This window comes from Platichthys flesus, chromosome 13 (assembly GCF_949316205.1).
Source record: "Platichthys flesus chromosome 13, fPlaFle2.1, whole genome shotgun sequence".
Lineage (NCBI taxonomy): Eukaryota > Metazoa > Chordata > Actinopteri > Pleuronectiformes > Pleuronectidae > Platichthys > Platichthys flesus.
In genome coordinates this window covers 10,403,186-10,419,485 of record NC_084957.1, presented here as the reverse complement: position 1 = coordinate 10,419,485, position 16,300 = coordinate 10,403,186, and the positions used below count along the sequence as shown (strand labels likewise).

Sequence of the window (16,300 nt, the reverse complement as noted above, 5' to 3'; positions counted from 1 at the left end):
CTTTTCTAGTCCCTGCTAGGCTCAGTCAAGTGTGGAGGCGGGCGCACACACACACACACACACACACTGCTGCACACATGCAGAGCCATGTCAGAGAGAGCAGTGTGTGACTCTTGAGTCTCACCCAAAGTCTTCAAAGTCACTTAAGTGTGTGTGTGTGTGTGTGTGAGTTCAACACTAAGGAACTGCCCAGGGGAAAGGAGCACATGAACAGTGAAAAGGGGCCAACTCAATAATGCAAATACTGGCTCATTAATGAACATTATACATAAATGAATAATTTTTATCTCATCAAGTGACTTATTTGCCAATTTTCACTTGACCAAACCTTGCATTCCCTGAATGCTTCTGCTGGTAAATTAGTTGTACGATATAGGATATTTTTGTTTTATTTGTGAGATAATAGCTTCCACTCAAGCAGCCGACAGAGAATTGTGATTATCGTTGACTGTAGGAAACAAAGAGAAGTTCTAAAAAAAGATAACTTGCTCACCCAGAAATCTGTGTATCAAAGTCCCTTAACAGAAGCAGCAGATGTTCCTTTCCCTCAAACTTATCAACCTGATTTCAGTTTTGAGTCTCTGGAGTCGATCTGAAATACTGGAGTTTTAGCTAAAGCGGATTTTTGTGGCAGGTCAGCAATCCCAATTTCTCGCAGACAATTTCTGTCTGAGCCTTTGGTTCCACAGCAAATCTCAAATATATTTCTCCGTAATCTTCCAATCTGTAACCCATTTATAAATGTGAAAAGGCCTGTCATGGCGGGAAACAAGAGAGAAAACTCTCCTGATGGCGCCTGGAGCCGCACAACGGACGTGGTACGTTAGAGATGAACACGGAAATAAAGTGGAAAAATACAGTGAAGATTTAAATTAAATATTTAACATCTTTTACACTCGAAAAAAGTTCCCAACAGTTTGTAAGAGGAGATCCAAATTCAGGACTCTAGAAATGGTTTCATTCTAATACACTTTCTAGAAAACAAACAGATTAATACTAACAAGTTAACCTTGTTAGTATTCAGCTCTTTAAAATGTCATCAATGATGATTAAGGTCCTTAATTTGAGTTGCTTCCTCAAAGGGGGGGGGCTTATAGACTCAAACCCAGTGTTTCAGACAGAGGTTGAAGAGAGGAGCTGCAGCAATGATCAGTGTGAGGAGAGTGATGCATTTTCTGAACATTAAACATTTCAAGTAATAAGTCAGATCAAAATCATGAACCTGAATATGAGCTTTATACAGTATTTCTCCTTTGTTATAGACATGTTCAGTTTATTGTCATCAGTATTCACTGTAGGTTTAAATAAGTCATGGTAAACATGCTGATGCAGTTAAACTGTATTCGTTTTTTAGACAGGCATCCATTCCTGTTGTGGTGCAGGTGTACATTGGATTTTTTGATTTCTGTTTCGGTGTGAACTTACTGCACTCCTTCGGGCTGCGGTTGTTGCGGACCAGAACCTTCTGGTTTCCAGCCCGAAACAGTCTGGTCCAGTTGACGGTGTTGTAGTAGCAGAGCTGGCTGTTCTCTGCGATGTGGACGTTCCCGGCGCTGATCTCTCTGAGAGACTGCAGCTGCAGTGACGAGATGCCCTGCTGCTTCAACACCAGCAGGGAGATTCCACTGAGAAGGAGGAGGAGGAGGAAGAGGAGACCAGAAGAGAAGTACGACAGGAGGAGGGAAGAGACGGAACAGGGAATGGGAAAAAAAGGAAAGAACAAGCAGGAAGAGGAGGCAGGGAAAAGATAGTTTTGTTTCTCAGTTGATGACGCTTGTTTATTTTGGGTTTAGATTCTAATTGTACATTTTTTCAAAGCATCATCATTCACGCAATACTTCAACACACCTAAAACCTTGCTTTAAACATAAGGGAGAGGTTGTATTAATGGTTAAGGTCATTTCAGTTTTTTAAATGAACTATTCAATATTCTTGAATGTATTTCTTGATTTCTAAATATTTCAAATGAAACATATATATGACATATGGACAACAAACAAAATTAAGAGCCCCTTTCTATTTTATAACATGCACTGCAGTTCACCTTGGAGTCAACTCATTTGAATTCTCTGTATTTTCATATCAAAATCATTTTATTTGAACATGTATCTATTCTCACATTACCTGCACCGTATACCTTGTGCTACCTCTGAGCTCTACTCTTGATCTTGTAAATGAGACACACTCTGCACTGCCAGGACCTGAGTCAGATTGCAATGGAAATGTGCCGGATTGCAGTTCAAACTCCAGACAGAGGATCGGGGAGGGGGAGAAACGTCTGTGTGGAAAACTCACTTTCAATCTTTTAAAGTCAACATATAGAGAAAGCAACTACTTAAGTTAATTTGAGGAAAAAAAGAAAACACCTCCACTTCACCATTTATAATTATTTCCATTACGGTCTAGTTTTCTGTAACTAATTAAAAACAATATCTTTTAGAAATGTTGACATGCACCTTTAACACTATTGTTTTGTCAAACTTTAACAAAACCTTGTTTCTGCCTTGTTTTATACACCTTCTTTCTATATGCCATTTCAAAAATGTAACCTTAACAGACTGACTTATTTTATTTTTATTAATTATATCATTCAAAGCCGACCCCCACCTTTTCCCATAAGCCCCCGGTGCTAAGTCTGACAGGAGGCCAGCGAGGTGCCAGAGCCATCAGATATACAGAGGATGTGCAAGATCAAGCACGTGGCCAAAGGTGGGTGGCACGCTATAATTTGTACCGCGGCCTGCTGTTTCCATCTGCAGGTGGATGACACACAAGTGCACGCACACCCTCCTGTGCACACTCGGGGCGCGCACACACACACAGAGACGCAATCCGCATTTAACCGTCCACACTATGCATTCAGGAACTCTGCTTCAATCCAAATGTCATTGTTAACTTTAAGAGCACCTTCAGACATATCCCTAAAACTCCGGTGATAATTATTCATCTATCAGATTAGAGATGAATCACACGTCGTTGTTTTAGACACAGTGAGTCACTCCTCGTCCAAGCATCATGCAGAGATATGTGTCTTATTTACCAGAAACATAAACAGATGTAAAGGTCGTGTTTTCGCTACAAAATAAAACCTAAATCATTTATTTAATCAGTTTCCCGTCTCCTGTACAAGCACCGAGCTCAGTCTGCGGCGGTGTTATGATATAAATTACACTCACAGGTTCAAAAAATGATCACAGCGAGGTGAGTGTATTCTCAGGTGTGTACCTGTACAGCGCTCTTCCCCCAATGGTTGCCAGGTTGGAGAAAACACTCAAGTCTGTCATGTTGTCGGGCCAAGACTGGATGTTCACATAGCCTAGATGGTGGACAGACACACAGACACACACAAAGAGGTGCTTTTTAATGACTCACCAGTGTACCGACTGTCTGTCATGTCCTCTATTTCACACAGTGACAAGAATAAAATGAGCAGGGCGAGTTGGCATCTCTGTTGAAATTAGCAGCATGCCAGGGACCAGGGCAACCGCACCACCTGAGCCTCATCTGAAAGCAGCCAAGCACAACTCCGAAAAACCGCCATAGGCACGGCAGCCCCCGAGAGAGAGAGAGAGGGGCTCAATGCCAGCTATGACTGGGTGTAAAGTTTGATCTATCAATATTTTTTTGCATTTCTTTATCTGCCACTCGACTTTTGAATAATTCAAAAGATTAAATGAATAGCTGAGAGGATGGCCGGAGCTCATTTAGTATTTTCAATAATGGATTCAGAAATATAAAATATTTAGCGGAGGAACGGTATGGAGGTACAATCCGGCTTACGCCAGATGACAAACAAAATGGTGGGATGAAGCTGTGAGACCAGGGAAGGCAGGTGGACAAAAAGAGGTGGAGAGGATGGAGAAAGGGTAAGAAAATAATTCACAAGATTACTTCGGCCACAGTCTGCCTCCATGACAGAGGAGGAAGAAGTGGTGGATGGGTGCGAGGAAGACCTCACGGGTGTGATGGGCAGACTGGTGTGTTCTCCAATCACCGAGCAGTATCTGACAGCACCATATTAAACTGAGTGTTTCCTTCCCGCTGGACGCATCAATTTGTTTATTCAGAAAGAGAGGGAACGGCGGAGGGAGGTTTGACGGGAGCTGCGGAGATGCATGTTGACAAGGGAGCATTAACCTTCAATAGCACCTTATTCAGTTCATGGACCATCGTTTTTTTTCTATGTCAATCTCAGCTGAGCAGCGGCATGAGGGTCTGAGCGAATGTTTGATGAGGAAATGAGCCCCCGAGAGAGAGAGATAGAGAGAGAGAGAGAGAGAGAGAGAGAGAGAGAGAGAGAGAGAGAGAGAGAGAATAAGGTCAGGTAATTGTGAGGGAGCACACACCAGGGCTCCTACAAATTGACATGAGCGGAATTTTATGCACACTCTCGCATTGATATTGTATCGAAGGGGTTTAAAAAAGGAAAGCAGAATAAATCCAATATAATTACCATTTTCTGAAATGGAAAAAACAATGGATATAATACTCTTTATTAGTCTTTTGACTCCCTCACCTCTTTGCCAAGGGAGGGCACACTGTGGCTATAAGGCCATTATCATAGAACTGTGACGGGAATTCATATTTTCTACAAGGTTTCATGTGATATTTGCACAGAATATTAACATCAATTGCAGCAAAAAAAGAAAAAACTTCTAAAAACAACCTTTGGATTCTAGTTTGATCCAGGTTGTTTACTGCTTTCCCGTCCCTGACTTCATGGTGTGTCGTTTTTAGGATGGTGAGCACAACCTCAGCCAAGAGGCAGCAGTGCTACACAATCGTTAGCCTTGTACTTGTCGACACTAATTGTCTTAATGACAAAACCTGCAGTGCCGAGGCACCTCACAGCTCCGCCATAGTGCTCTTTTGGGGTGGGGGGGAGGATGGGGGGTAGTGCGGGTGCTTCCTAATCAAGGTAACAAGCCACTGCCTGCCGCACACTTGTCTCTAGCTAATGTAATTCTACATCAACATCACACACATGCTATAACCTGCACGAGACGGGTACAGACAACTGCAGGTGCATTGGGAGCACATGCAGGTGTGTGTAGGCAGGAACATTTTCATAAAACCTTTATTCTGAAAGCTGCATTTTAAAAGAAAAATTGGAAAATGTGGGTTTTGGCCTGAAGGTTGTCATTTTGTATTTCTGAAACGACTCGGTGGTGAAGGAGGGGGAAAGAGAAATGGTAATCTTTCTTACCCGAGTCTGTCAAGATGACCTTCAGCCAAATACTGATCACCTCAACTCATCAAGGGGCTGAAAGACTATGATTCTTCTTCTTCTTTTTTTTTTTTTTTACATCTCTTTCTACTAAAGTTTTCAACACTGCAAAGTTTCAACACAGTGAAGAAAAACATAGAAATGAAAAAATACAAGATAGTCAGGTCCAAGATACAAAGATGAATAAAATAAACGACCAAATAATTTAAACTTATTAAACATTATTTTCTGCTTACCCTAACTCCGGATAATATTTTACTCGGAATATGCAAGAATTGAATTAAGACATGTGAATATATATGTAGACATGTCAGCCTTTACGCTGCATGACCTGTGTGTAAACAAGATGGAAAAGTAAAAAGGTGTTGTAACCGAAAATAAAAAACAAAGCAACCAAAATGCTTTAATGTGACATCTTACGTTCAACTTTTTCAGCTTGGGGCTTTAACACTGGTACAAAACCTTGGAGGAAATATCTAGACGTAGCTCACCAATGCACACAGCAAATTACAGTGCCGAGCCAATTAAAGCAGAAGGCCATGAGCTCAACAGCAAAAAGGTTAAGAGTGCTTAAGTTGAGATGATTACAGTCTGAGCCACAACAAGGAGAAGCCCACCGATGCTGAAGTGCTTAAGCAGCCTTTGGGTGAAAACTGACCCGGTGATATGTCTTTTTTTTTATAAAAAAAAACAGAGTAGCAAGAGCGGCTGAAGAAAAGTGAGAAAGGACATCGGAGAGGGACAGATGGACGTGCTGGTGTGTGGGATGAGAGCTGTCCTCCTGCACAGCTCATTTGAAAGCAAGAGCAATGCCGGTTGTAACCCTGGGGTCACGGAGGCAGGTTGGCTGCCTCAGTCAGCGGTCACGTTCTCCTGACAGCTCGGAGAGATGACAAGCCCGGCCGACACACATCTCTGGCTACATGGTGCCTGGCCAATGGTTGCTCCCCGTCACCTCCTCTCGAGCTGCCATCCAAAACCAACGCCGAGGAAAAGCACCCTTTGGAAGACAAGTTTTGGAACCAGTCCAGGCGAATTTAAATGATTACCCTTGGCATTTTCATTATTCATGCGGATTCATTTGTATCAGCTACACAAACATGTTTGAATATGCATTTACAAGAAATCACACTTGTGGTCATTGCGGCAACTCGGGCTAAATATAAAAGCAAAAAGCGTAAAAACTAGACAACGCCTTTTTTCTACACTCACAATCTGATGTTATTTACACAGACAACAGCTGATTATGTTGGATAGTTTGCATTTTGCTCAGCCATCCTGACCGGAAATCTCTTCTCGACCAAGCTCAAGGTTCATTCAATGATTTCGTACCCGTCACGCTGACTAAGATTTGTGTTCTTATTGTTCCCTCAGCTGCCAGTCTGCTTTCTTTCTTTCTCTTTTTGCCTTTAAAGTCATTCAGTTTGTTTTCATGGCAAAAGGTTCCAAGTAATTGTCAGTGAGAGGATCACAACCTATTTCAAATGCCTAACCGTATAGAACACATCATTCAAATCTATTGAATTCTGATACAGAATATGGCCCCAAAAATCTTGGTTTGAAAAACGACAAACCAGGTTTTGTTTTTTTTTACAACAATAAAGGCAATAAAAGACAATGACATCATCCGAGTCGAGGGGATATGTCTTTTCGGGGGGGAGAAGCTGTAACTGGGGCTCCTGACTAATCAAGCTTCTGCTTTCGTAAACCTCCGTCACCACTCAGAGACGTCACTCACAATATTTCCACCGGAAGATTCTCTACCACAGCGGAGAGACGAGGCTTCTCTCTGACGGCGTTGTCAAGTGTCTAAGCCGGAGAAGTGACAGCGTACATGTGGCTCAGAGGTGGCGGTGGCAGAGGGGAGCGGGAGGATTAACGATGCGCACCGCGTGTTCTGGAATCTTTTCTTCATGGTGCGTGAAGGGAGAGCTGGGACTGCGGGACTCAAGGCCAGGGACTCCCAGAGGGAGGAGCAGCAGCAGAGACAGAGGAGATTGAAAGACTCATCTGATATTCATCTTGTGCTGCAATGTCTGTCCTTGGTGTGGACAGTCTCACAGTCCCGGGGGGGAAAGGGTTGGGGTAGACTTGAGCAAATACACACACACACACAGATGCGCACACAAGCATGTGCACGCTATTCGGAATAAAAGCGCAAGGGGGAGGATGAAGGAAAGTAATTACTATATATTTCTATTTTTATTCATACGTATGCATGTGTACAGACGCGTACTGTACGAGTGATGTGACTCACCTGTGATCTCTCGAACTGTGCGGAACACGCTGAGCTTTTCTGGGTCTAAAGCCTCAATCTTGTGGTAGGCGTCCCTGTGAATAACAATGGGAGATCAGAACCACACAAAATGAAAAGGACAGAACAATTTTTGGCCTTTTATGCTGCACAGATAAGCAACGTACAAATAATCTTTTTAATGAGAGAGATAAAAATGAGCTGAATTTACCCGAAGGACATGACAGTGACTCATGTGATCTTTGTGTAGAATATATTTATTTTAAACACAGTTGACTAAATTTATTGACTGATTATTTGCATAAATATAGACAGATATTTGTCCTTGTGCACTCCCACAACCCATCCGTTTTTAAACTCGGAAGGATTAATCCTGAGCTCATACATACAGTCTTGTTTGGATTTCAATCACTTGACATATCTTTTAATTCAAAGCTACACACAAGACATAATATGCATAATGAGTGTGACGGCGGTCTCCCATCTTTTGTCAAACTGATGAGCTCAATGTTCTCAGCGCTCACCCTTTGATTCCAGTAATGAGGAAAACCAGGTTGCCATTGATTTTGGTGCAATTGACAAACTTGTCAATGTTGTTGGAGTCCACAGTCTGAACATCCTGGAGGCTGGCGGTACCGATGCCATCGCACGCTGGTAATACACAGTGAGAGAGCAAAACAGCATTAGCTTAGTTAAATGTTGTATCAGGCTAAAACAATGGAGATTTAAAAGAGTGAGAAGAAGAACAAGTTACAAGTCTCATATCAGGGACTTTTTCGGGTTTCTCAAAAACACAACTTCTACATGAACCCTGATCCAGAGGCTTTGCACTCTTTCAAATGTTCTCCCAAACTTGAATCTTCTGCTTTGTTTGCAGCAGACAAGAGGCGTAACTTTTTCTGTGCTAGGGAAAAAGGGATTCAGAAAAAAACTCTGCAGATTTGAAGCCAAATGAGATTTGATGTTCAGACTCACAAGAAGCTGCGCAGAGGCCACTGACAGCCCTGTTTGTGCATCATGGTTACAAACATAACATATCTCAGAAGTAATGTGGTAATGATTTGTTGATGTTCACACGCTCGTCACGGTTATCTCGACATGAACTGAGCTGTATTACCAATCCTTATATTTATGCCATAAATAACGTCTACTTTTGTTGGTTACCTTTTGGGCAGATGTCAGTGCAAGGAATGCACATCTTGATGCGGTTCTCCTCGACCTCCATCTTGTTGCTGGGGCACGCTCTGACGCAGGAGCTATGGTCCACCACATAGTTATCTGAAAAAAAAATAAAAAACACAAACCTTTGTTTGTCTGACTGGAACCTACGGAACAATATGTGGCAATGACACAACGTTAAACTTTGACTGATGCAGTTCTTCTGTGACTTCATATTTCTGTGCAACTGGGAATTTCTTTATGCACCGCTTTATTCTTTTCACTTTTTCGTCGTTTTTCCCTGTTCCATTTCACTCTTTAATTTGAACTCCAATCCACCTCCTGGGAAAATAAGCTGATACTATACACTGAACATGGCTGTCGGTAGACGCTCCCTGGCCATTGGCTAATACTACAACAACAACAAAATAACATGAATCTGTTTTTGTGTGAGACCCAAGACAGAGAAGAATGAACCACTGATGTAATATGGAAATCAAAATACCACACGATACTGTAGGCCACGTACAAACAACGACAAGAAACAGCAAAAAGACAAGTCTATATCTCCTGCTTTAACCAACCCTGAAATATCCAAACCACCATGACTTGCATCTTTGAAGAGGCAGTTTCATCAGCCTGGTTTCTGTAACACCACAGCATCTTGTGTCTAAAAGCAACAATGCCTTCAAGTCCCACTTGCTGCTGGTTGCCCTTTTCACTGATGCTGGGCACAGCGTGGGGCGTCCACTAGTAGGTGGGGTTGTGCCGAGTGTTAAACTCAGAACAGAGGAGTAACGGCGAGACCAACAACGGTGCAAAGCAAAAGAACAACCTGATGATGATGCAGTGTGTATTGTTATCACCTCTGATGGGTTGGTGAATATCAAACATAACCTCAGGCTAGACACAGTTGCATGATAGACAGCTCATCACTGTGAATGGAAGGGGAATTTGCTCCTTTCAGTTTTCTGTTTGCATATATCTGTTTTGAAAACGTCTCCCACTGGGAATTAAGGCATCAGGTCCTTTTCAGAGAGGAGCTGACGTGTAAGTAAGAGCTGGCGACTGCTAACTAGAATGTTCTGTAATCGACCCGACGTTCATCTTGTTTGAAATGAGCAGGGATAAATATTTATTATTTAATTCCTCCCTCCCACTTTCTCCGCATGGATCAAGCAGGGGATTTTCCTGCATATGGAACATAAACATTATTTAGACGGTAAACTAGCCACAGCTCGTCCAACTGATGTCAGGCATCATTATATTCAGCGATACAGCTCAGCACTCAATAAGAAACACAGACAAATAATAAGCAAATAATCAGTTTAAAAAACAAAAACAACACAATTGGTCTCTGACCAAAACTAATATCTAGATACTCATTTGCATTCCAGTCCAGTCAATATCATTAATTGTATTATAATGTATTTTAAGTTTAGAGACGTAAGGGTTGTGGTTTTAAACTCCTCATTATGAGCAAATCGCAAAACATAAACTAGATCAATTATCTGATATGCGTCCTCCCTGTGTTTGTACAGTGTGTAAACAATACATCAATATATACTGAACATTTTCTATATTGCTATTGAGAATTATAGCTCAATATTTATTGCAATTCATGTTTCAATTCAATTTATGTCAGGAAACACATATTTATCCCAAGTAGACTTTCTGCAGAGCCAGGCAAGTACAGGTTGTAATTGAATGAGAAAGATAGAAGTACCCTGCATATTATTTTTGGTCATGTGAAAAAGAGTATGTGCAGCAAGGACCGAACCAAACTTACACCTTTGCTCGATGCTTGTAAAAAACCCACAACCTGTCTTCTCCCCTAAATCCGTCTCAAACCTTAAAAGCCCACAGCACTGATTTAAATATCAGCAGCAGTGTCCTCACTGGGCGTAATGTCCCTATTACCGGGGTCCAACACTCAAATAGGTCCTCACAGAGGTAGAAACACAAAGGTACACACACACACACAAACATAAACATCTTCGGGAAACCAAAGACAAATTGTGTTTATGGTTGCAATATTTGCCCTGCAAAATGATCCACTGGTAGTAATGAGAGGGTTATGAGAAGCTAAAGCAGTAAATGCAATTCAAGCTCCCTCAGTATCTAATTGTTTTTCTTGGTCACGACAAAACTTTGATTTGCACGTTAAAGCAGAGCAGTGGGGAGCGGGGGTGTGTGCATCCTGTATGTGTGTGTGTGTGTGTGTGTGTAAGTCCATGACAAATAGCCTATGGAAATGCAAGCAGGAGTGTGCATGTGTGTATGCATGGTTATGGCCTTTGCTAAAAGCTTCATGTAAACGTGGTGTAATATGTAATTCTGACAAATGCCTTCCTGTCTGCACACTATGTACCTTCCATTCTTCACGGCATCCTTCAGATATCAGCTGATCTGCTTTTATCTAATCCTCAAAGACAGAACAAATCAGTGGGATTCAACCTAGTTTTTGTAAATGTCATTAAACGTTATGCCTCACTGAAAGGTAAGTCATATCAACTGTGAGTTATTTAAGAAAACATTTGTTTTTTAAGTTTTCTTTAAGAATGGGAAACGGAATTAACCCCCATTTTCAATTTAGACAGGACAGAGTCATTATTAGTTACTTGCTCTTCCTCTGTCCTCATTTTTCTGTTTTCTTACTTTGACCAAAATGAGTTATTGAGCAGTGAATGTTTGAATGTGGTGAGAGGAGCGTGTCTGTTGATCAGTGTTCTCTTGCAGCAAAACATAAGACTTTTAGGTAAAAAGAAAGTATCATGGTGAAAATTTGGCTTAAAGAGGGTTCACTCTTTCAGGTACGTTTGGGTAAATATTTTGTATTTATGGTTCAATGTGCAATGGTTCATTTTGGATTATAAAATCCCCGGATTCAAAGTGGACCTTGCAAATTCACTGATTCCTCGGAGTAATAAGTTAAAAGCTACATTAGAATTAAATTACAGTTATAATGAAAGGGTCTTGACTTAATAGGATACTGTGTTTGTGTGCAGGTGGTGAGACTTACGAGGACACTTCTTGACGCAGAAGGCTCCATAGGTGTACCTGGCCCTGGGGTTGTGTTCCAGCTGGAAGGTGGTGGGGTTGTAGACGAATGGCTGGGGGCACTGGGTCACACAGGCCCCGCTGTCATTGAAGTTGGTGCAGGCCTGTACACAAAACACACACACAAACACACACGCAGCACACACAGTGTTGGAGCAGGTATTTAGATTTTATTTACAATAGGTGGATGTGCCTTTACAAACGTACATAGCATCTCAGACCAATGTGAGATAACAAAGATAAAAAGCTGTGGATCAAACAAAGTTGAACCAAAATGTTGTGTAAAAAGACAATGAATACATTTAATAAAACACTAGATATATGATTTTGCTTTTTTATTTGACGAATTGTTCAAATTGACAAGGGCCAACCACAGGGATGGAAGTCTATATTGAGCAATAACACTTAATTGCTAAAGGAATTAAATGTCATTGAATGGTATTTAGAATACCAGTGGTATTTTAACACACAAGTCAAGCCCAGAAAGAAGAACTTGCTTTGCAGAACCACTTTGAAACGAAGGTGGTACAACGTCACAAGCAGAATCTGTCCGATTTCTTAGACACATCTGTGGCCACATTCAGGAAATGAAAGAGTCAGACATATGATTATGCTGTTGCCATGTCAATAACAGGTTTACATGCGTTTCCTTTTCATCGAATGGAAGTAAATGCTGGTGTGTGTGTGTGTGTGTGTGTGTGTGTGTGTGTGTTCACTCACAAAGCAGTCTGTGTCCTTTGGTCCATAGCAGCCACCTGCACACTCACGATGGCAGCAATCACTAACATAGGGACCGAAGCAACGGTCGTCACACTGCTCCGCACACACTGTCTTTGTTACTGTGTAAAAAATGAGGACAGAAAAACATATATTATTTAACTATCATACATCTGAGTGTCACATTTTTACTATGCAGTACACAAGCTATATGTATAGGAATTCATTACATTTAATGGGAATACATTTAGTTTGAACGGAAAAGCGTCAATTTAAAATGTCAGTGAACAACAACATCCTTTCACTAGCAAGCATTGGATTCACTGTTGGAGTTTGTTCTAACATCTGGCCAACTGCAACCTGGCAGAAATAAATACACATCTGTGTGGTGAGTGCAGCTGCAGCCTAAACACCTCAGCCACCCACTACTTGTTATCTTCAGTCAAGATTTGGCCTCCCAGCATTGCACCCACTCTGAGGGAGGAGGAGACGGAAACATTGCGGTCCCTATCTGACTCAGTGTAACGTCAATCACTTCACGTCTGTCAGCCCTTTCCTCTCGTGCCTGTCGCGGCCATGTGGCGCACGCCTCGCTCCTCCACAGCCGCGTAAGTAAATGCACGCATGGAGTCTGCCATTTCACTGAGGAAGACAGCTGGCAAGAGACGCGGCTAAAGTGGATGCAAGGGTATGGGAAGTGTCGGCAGTGGGATGCATATGATGGAATGGTAAATGTGTTTGTGATGGATAAAGCAGTGGAATTAACACAGTTGAATAATGAGCTTGGGGGGGGGGGGGACACACACACTTGAAACGAGTGAAAGCAAAGATATTTTGAAAGTCTTGTGCGCAGGTATGTGATACCGATCCAATAATGGTGCAAAATGTGTGTTCACGGATACAAGAAGAAGAATACTAAGTATTAGTTGCTTGTCAACTACAAACTTGCTGTTGGGGTTTTCAAGCCAGTGGACAATAACCTACACATTTCTACAACTGCAATTTTTATTTGAAATGACATTACAGCATTCAAGACATGATATTTTAATATTCACGCCCCAAAATTTCAACTGAGGGACGTTCTCGCTGTGAGGTTAAATATCGCCTAACAACATGCACTTGAATCCAAGTTCTAACCACAAAATGCCAATTGACAATGAAGGAATACAAAAATAAGGATGGGTCTTCAGCCTAATTCTTACAATCAGCTCTGTCGATAAAGGTAAAAGTGAAACTGAAACACAAAAGGTGTCAAAATACTAATTTCTAGGGAAGAGTAATGTGGTTAGAATTCAATATTACAAACCCAACGCTGGTGTGTGAATGTGCATGTATCTGTGTTAGCGTGTGCACACACACACACACACACACACACACACACACACACAGTGTTTTTGATGTGAGCCGCGTTTCCCCTCTGGGGCTTTGCAGTGACGAGATACTATCAAAGTGATGGATACAAGCCACACGCAGCTCGCCAAGCGCACATGCAAATACACACGCACACCTCACCCGACGCCTAACATACAATCAGTGGCGTTCCATTAACGGGGCCTGGGCTAAAATGAAACGGCCTCCTTTGCTCGCGACACTCTGTCAAACAAATGACCTTGCCAACGGAGAGACGCAATGCTGTTGATCAACTTGGCTTTATACTTCCACTTCAAGAAAAAAATAAAATACAAAAAAAGAAACTGCTGGTGATGACAAATACAAAGGAAATCCATCTGAGAAAATATGGCTGGAAGCCTCCATTTGAACAGGCTGTGGACAGCAGCATCAGTCACGGGAGCCTCTGCCTCTCGCTTCCCATTAACATGAGTTAAAATGTACTCACTTCTACTTCTGGCCTCCGAAACTATTTATTGGATAATGTTGGGATTTTTGCAATGGAAACACTTTCTAGGACCAATTCATTTGTCTGTATAATCTACACAACTATCGACGACTTAGAGTAAATTAAAACACTTTGGGGTTAAGTCACAGGCCTTTCTATGGCAAACAAGATTGTTCAAACACTAATTGATTAGCTGAAGGATAAAATGACAGTAGACTTTACCTCATCTTCCATTTGGTCCTAGTGGGATGTTTGTGCCAATACATTCCTCCTCTTGTAGTTAATAGAGGATTTTCATAATACTTGGCTACTCCCTCTGCTTCTCCTCAGCACTTTCTTTCAATGCAAGACAGTTCACATAAGGAACTCAACAAGGAAAACACAGGCTCTCAAGTTTATCCCTGTATTTCCCAAAGTTTCACTTAACTACTTTTTTTAACATTTACTTTACTTTCAACTTAAAAAAATATTTAGATTAACACAAAATCAGCCAAATGCTGTTCTAGTGATGACAATGTTACCTTTTATGAAATCCAGACATAAGACAAAATTCATTTTTTGCCCAAAATTAGGAAAGTTATAACAGTGTCAGTATTTACTAATATTTGTAGACAGCATCTGGAACACAAATTAACTGAAAGGCGATTATATGATGATATGCTCCTAAATGTTATCTGCTGCCCCAAAGTGGCATGGAAATATTCTAATGGAGATGAAATGAATAGTTTGGGTTTGAAATGTTCTGTTTTAGAAATAATGATGTTCTTGCGTCATCGGCCCTTTGCTAGAGCTGACACGTTCCCACACAAATCAATCAATCAATCAATCAATCAATCATTTCAAGTATTCAGCTCATCATGAACCATATTGCTGCACTATACTGACATTTTGATTTATAAATGAACCAAAGAAGTCTTCTTCGTCATCTACTTCAAGGGGGAAGTAAAAGTTCACTTTTTGAATGAATTCACTTTTCCCTTGAGCTGCTGACACCAAACGCTGCTGTTTATTGTTGCTTGTGAGACAGGTGAATAATTATTTCATGGATATGTCACAAAAGGATCTCTGAAGTCATTTTTCATTTGACATTTTTCCACTTATTCCCTCAATATATTTCAGCACAACAAAATTTAAAGTTGCAAAAGCAAAACAAAATTGAAAGGATGAATCATGAGCCCGACGTATGGATGAAGATAGAGAGATAGCATGACTTTTGGCTGAAAGGAGGGGGGGGGGGGGGGGGGGAGAGAGACTGGGCCCGGGGCTTATCGACGGCTGGTCTGTGACATGTTAACAGGTCCTGGTCAAACAGTTCAATCTTTCTTATCTTAATTAGATCGCGACCACAGGACAAATAAGATGACACATGCCAGAGTTGGCACAGATTTAGTGGTCCATGCAAAGAGTGATGGAAAGAGAAGGAAACTGATGGCGGAGGTCGGTACAATTAAAAGGGATTGTAGAGATTGCATAGGGAATAACAGATATTTAATGGAAAGAGGAAAACGTTTTTATGTTTTTATGACTATGTACATGCTGTATTTACAGTTGGGTAAATGTAGTGAAGACCCAGCCCACGGGCCTAGGGGCTGTAATATGTCCACACAGATGGAGGAGTTGATTCAAATAAAGAATGGATTCACAGTGTATCTTTACAAACAGAGGGTTCGCATTTGTGACAACAGATTGATACATTTCCAGCAGAAGTCTGATTCGAACATTTGTCACATTCGCTGCTAATAGAAAATGCAACAATGGATTTCTTTTGGCATGTTGTATTTTCGCTCGGTTTGCTTATCGAGGGCTGAAAACACACAGACCCAATTACTGGTCTGTCATGGATCCACCACTGCACTGTGTGCTCAGAGTCAGAGGGTGAATGATGGTAGTTCTCCTCCCTGACACCGACACACTATGGTGATCCTGAGGTTTGTGCCAACAGCTCGAGCACTAGTGGTAATAGGAAATTAGCTTTAGCAGTGTAAGTAACAGTAGTCATTTTTTTATTAAGGCAATTCGTTGATAGATTTTGAAGTTACAGTTAGAC

The 16,300-nt window shown here is 41.4% G+C and overlaps 1 protein-coding gene across 3 annotated transcripts in view; it reads right to left on the bottom strand.

The window, feature by feature from the left end:
• erbb4b (erb-b2 receptor tyrosine kinase 4b) overlaps positions 1-16,300 on the bottom strand; it is a 276,106-nt gene that overhangs the window by 85,102 nt on the left and 174,704 nt on the right. For all 3 annotated transcript variants that reach the window (XM_062402618.1, XM_062402620.1, XM_062402621.1), the window contains exons 6-12: positions 12,420-12,538; positions 11,662-11,803; positions 8,646-8,759; positions 8,006-8,132; positions 7,485-7,558; positions 3,226-3,316; positions 1,426-1,625 (exon numbers count right to left, since the gene is read on the bottom strand). In XM_062402618.1, coding sequence (XP_062258602.1) covers positions 1,426-1,625; positions 3,226-3,316; positions 7,485-7,558; positions 8,006-8,132; positions 8,646-8,759; positions 11,662-11,803; positions 12,420-12,538 — 867 coding nt within the window. The remainder of the gene's footprint in view (positions 1-1,425; positions 1,626-3,225; positions 3,317-7,484; positions 7,559-8,005; positions 8,133-8,645; positions 8,760-11,661; positions 11,804-12,419; positions 12,539-16,300) is intronic.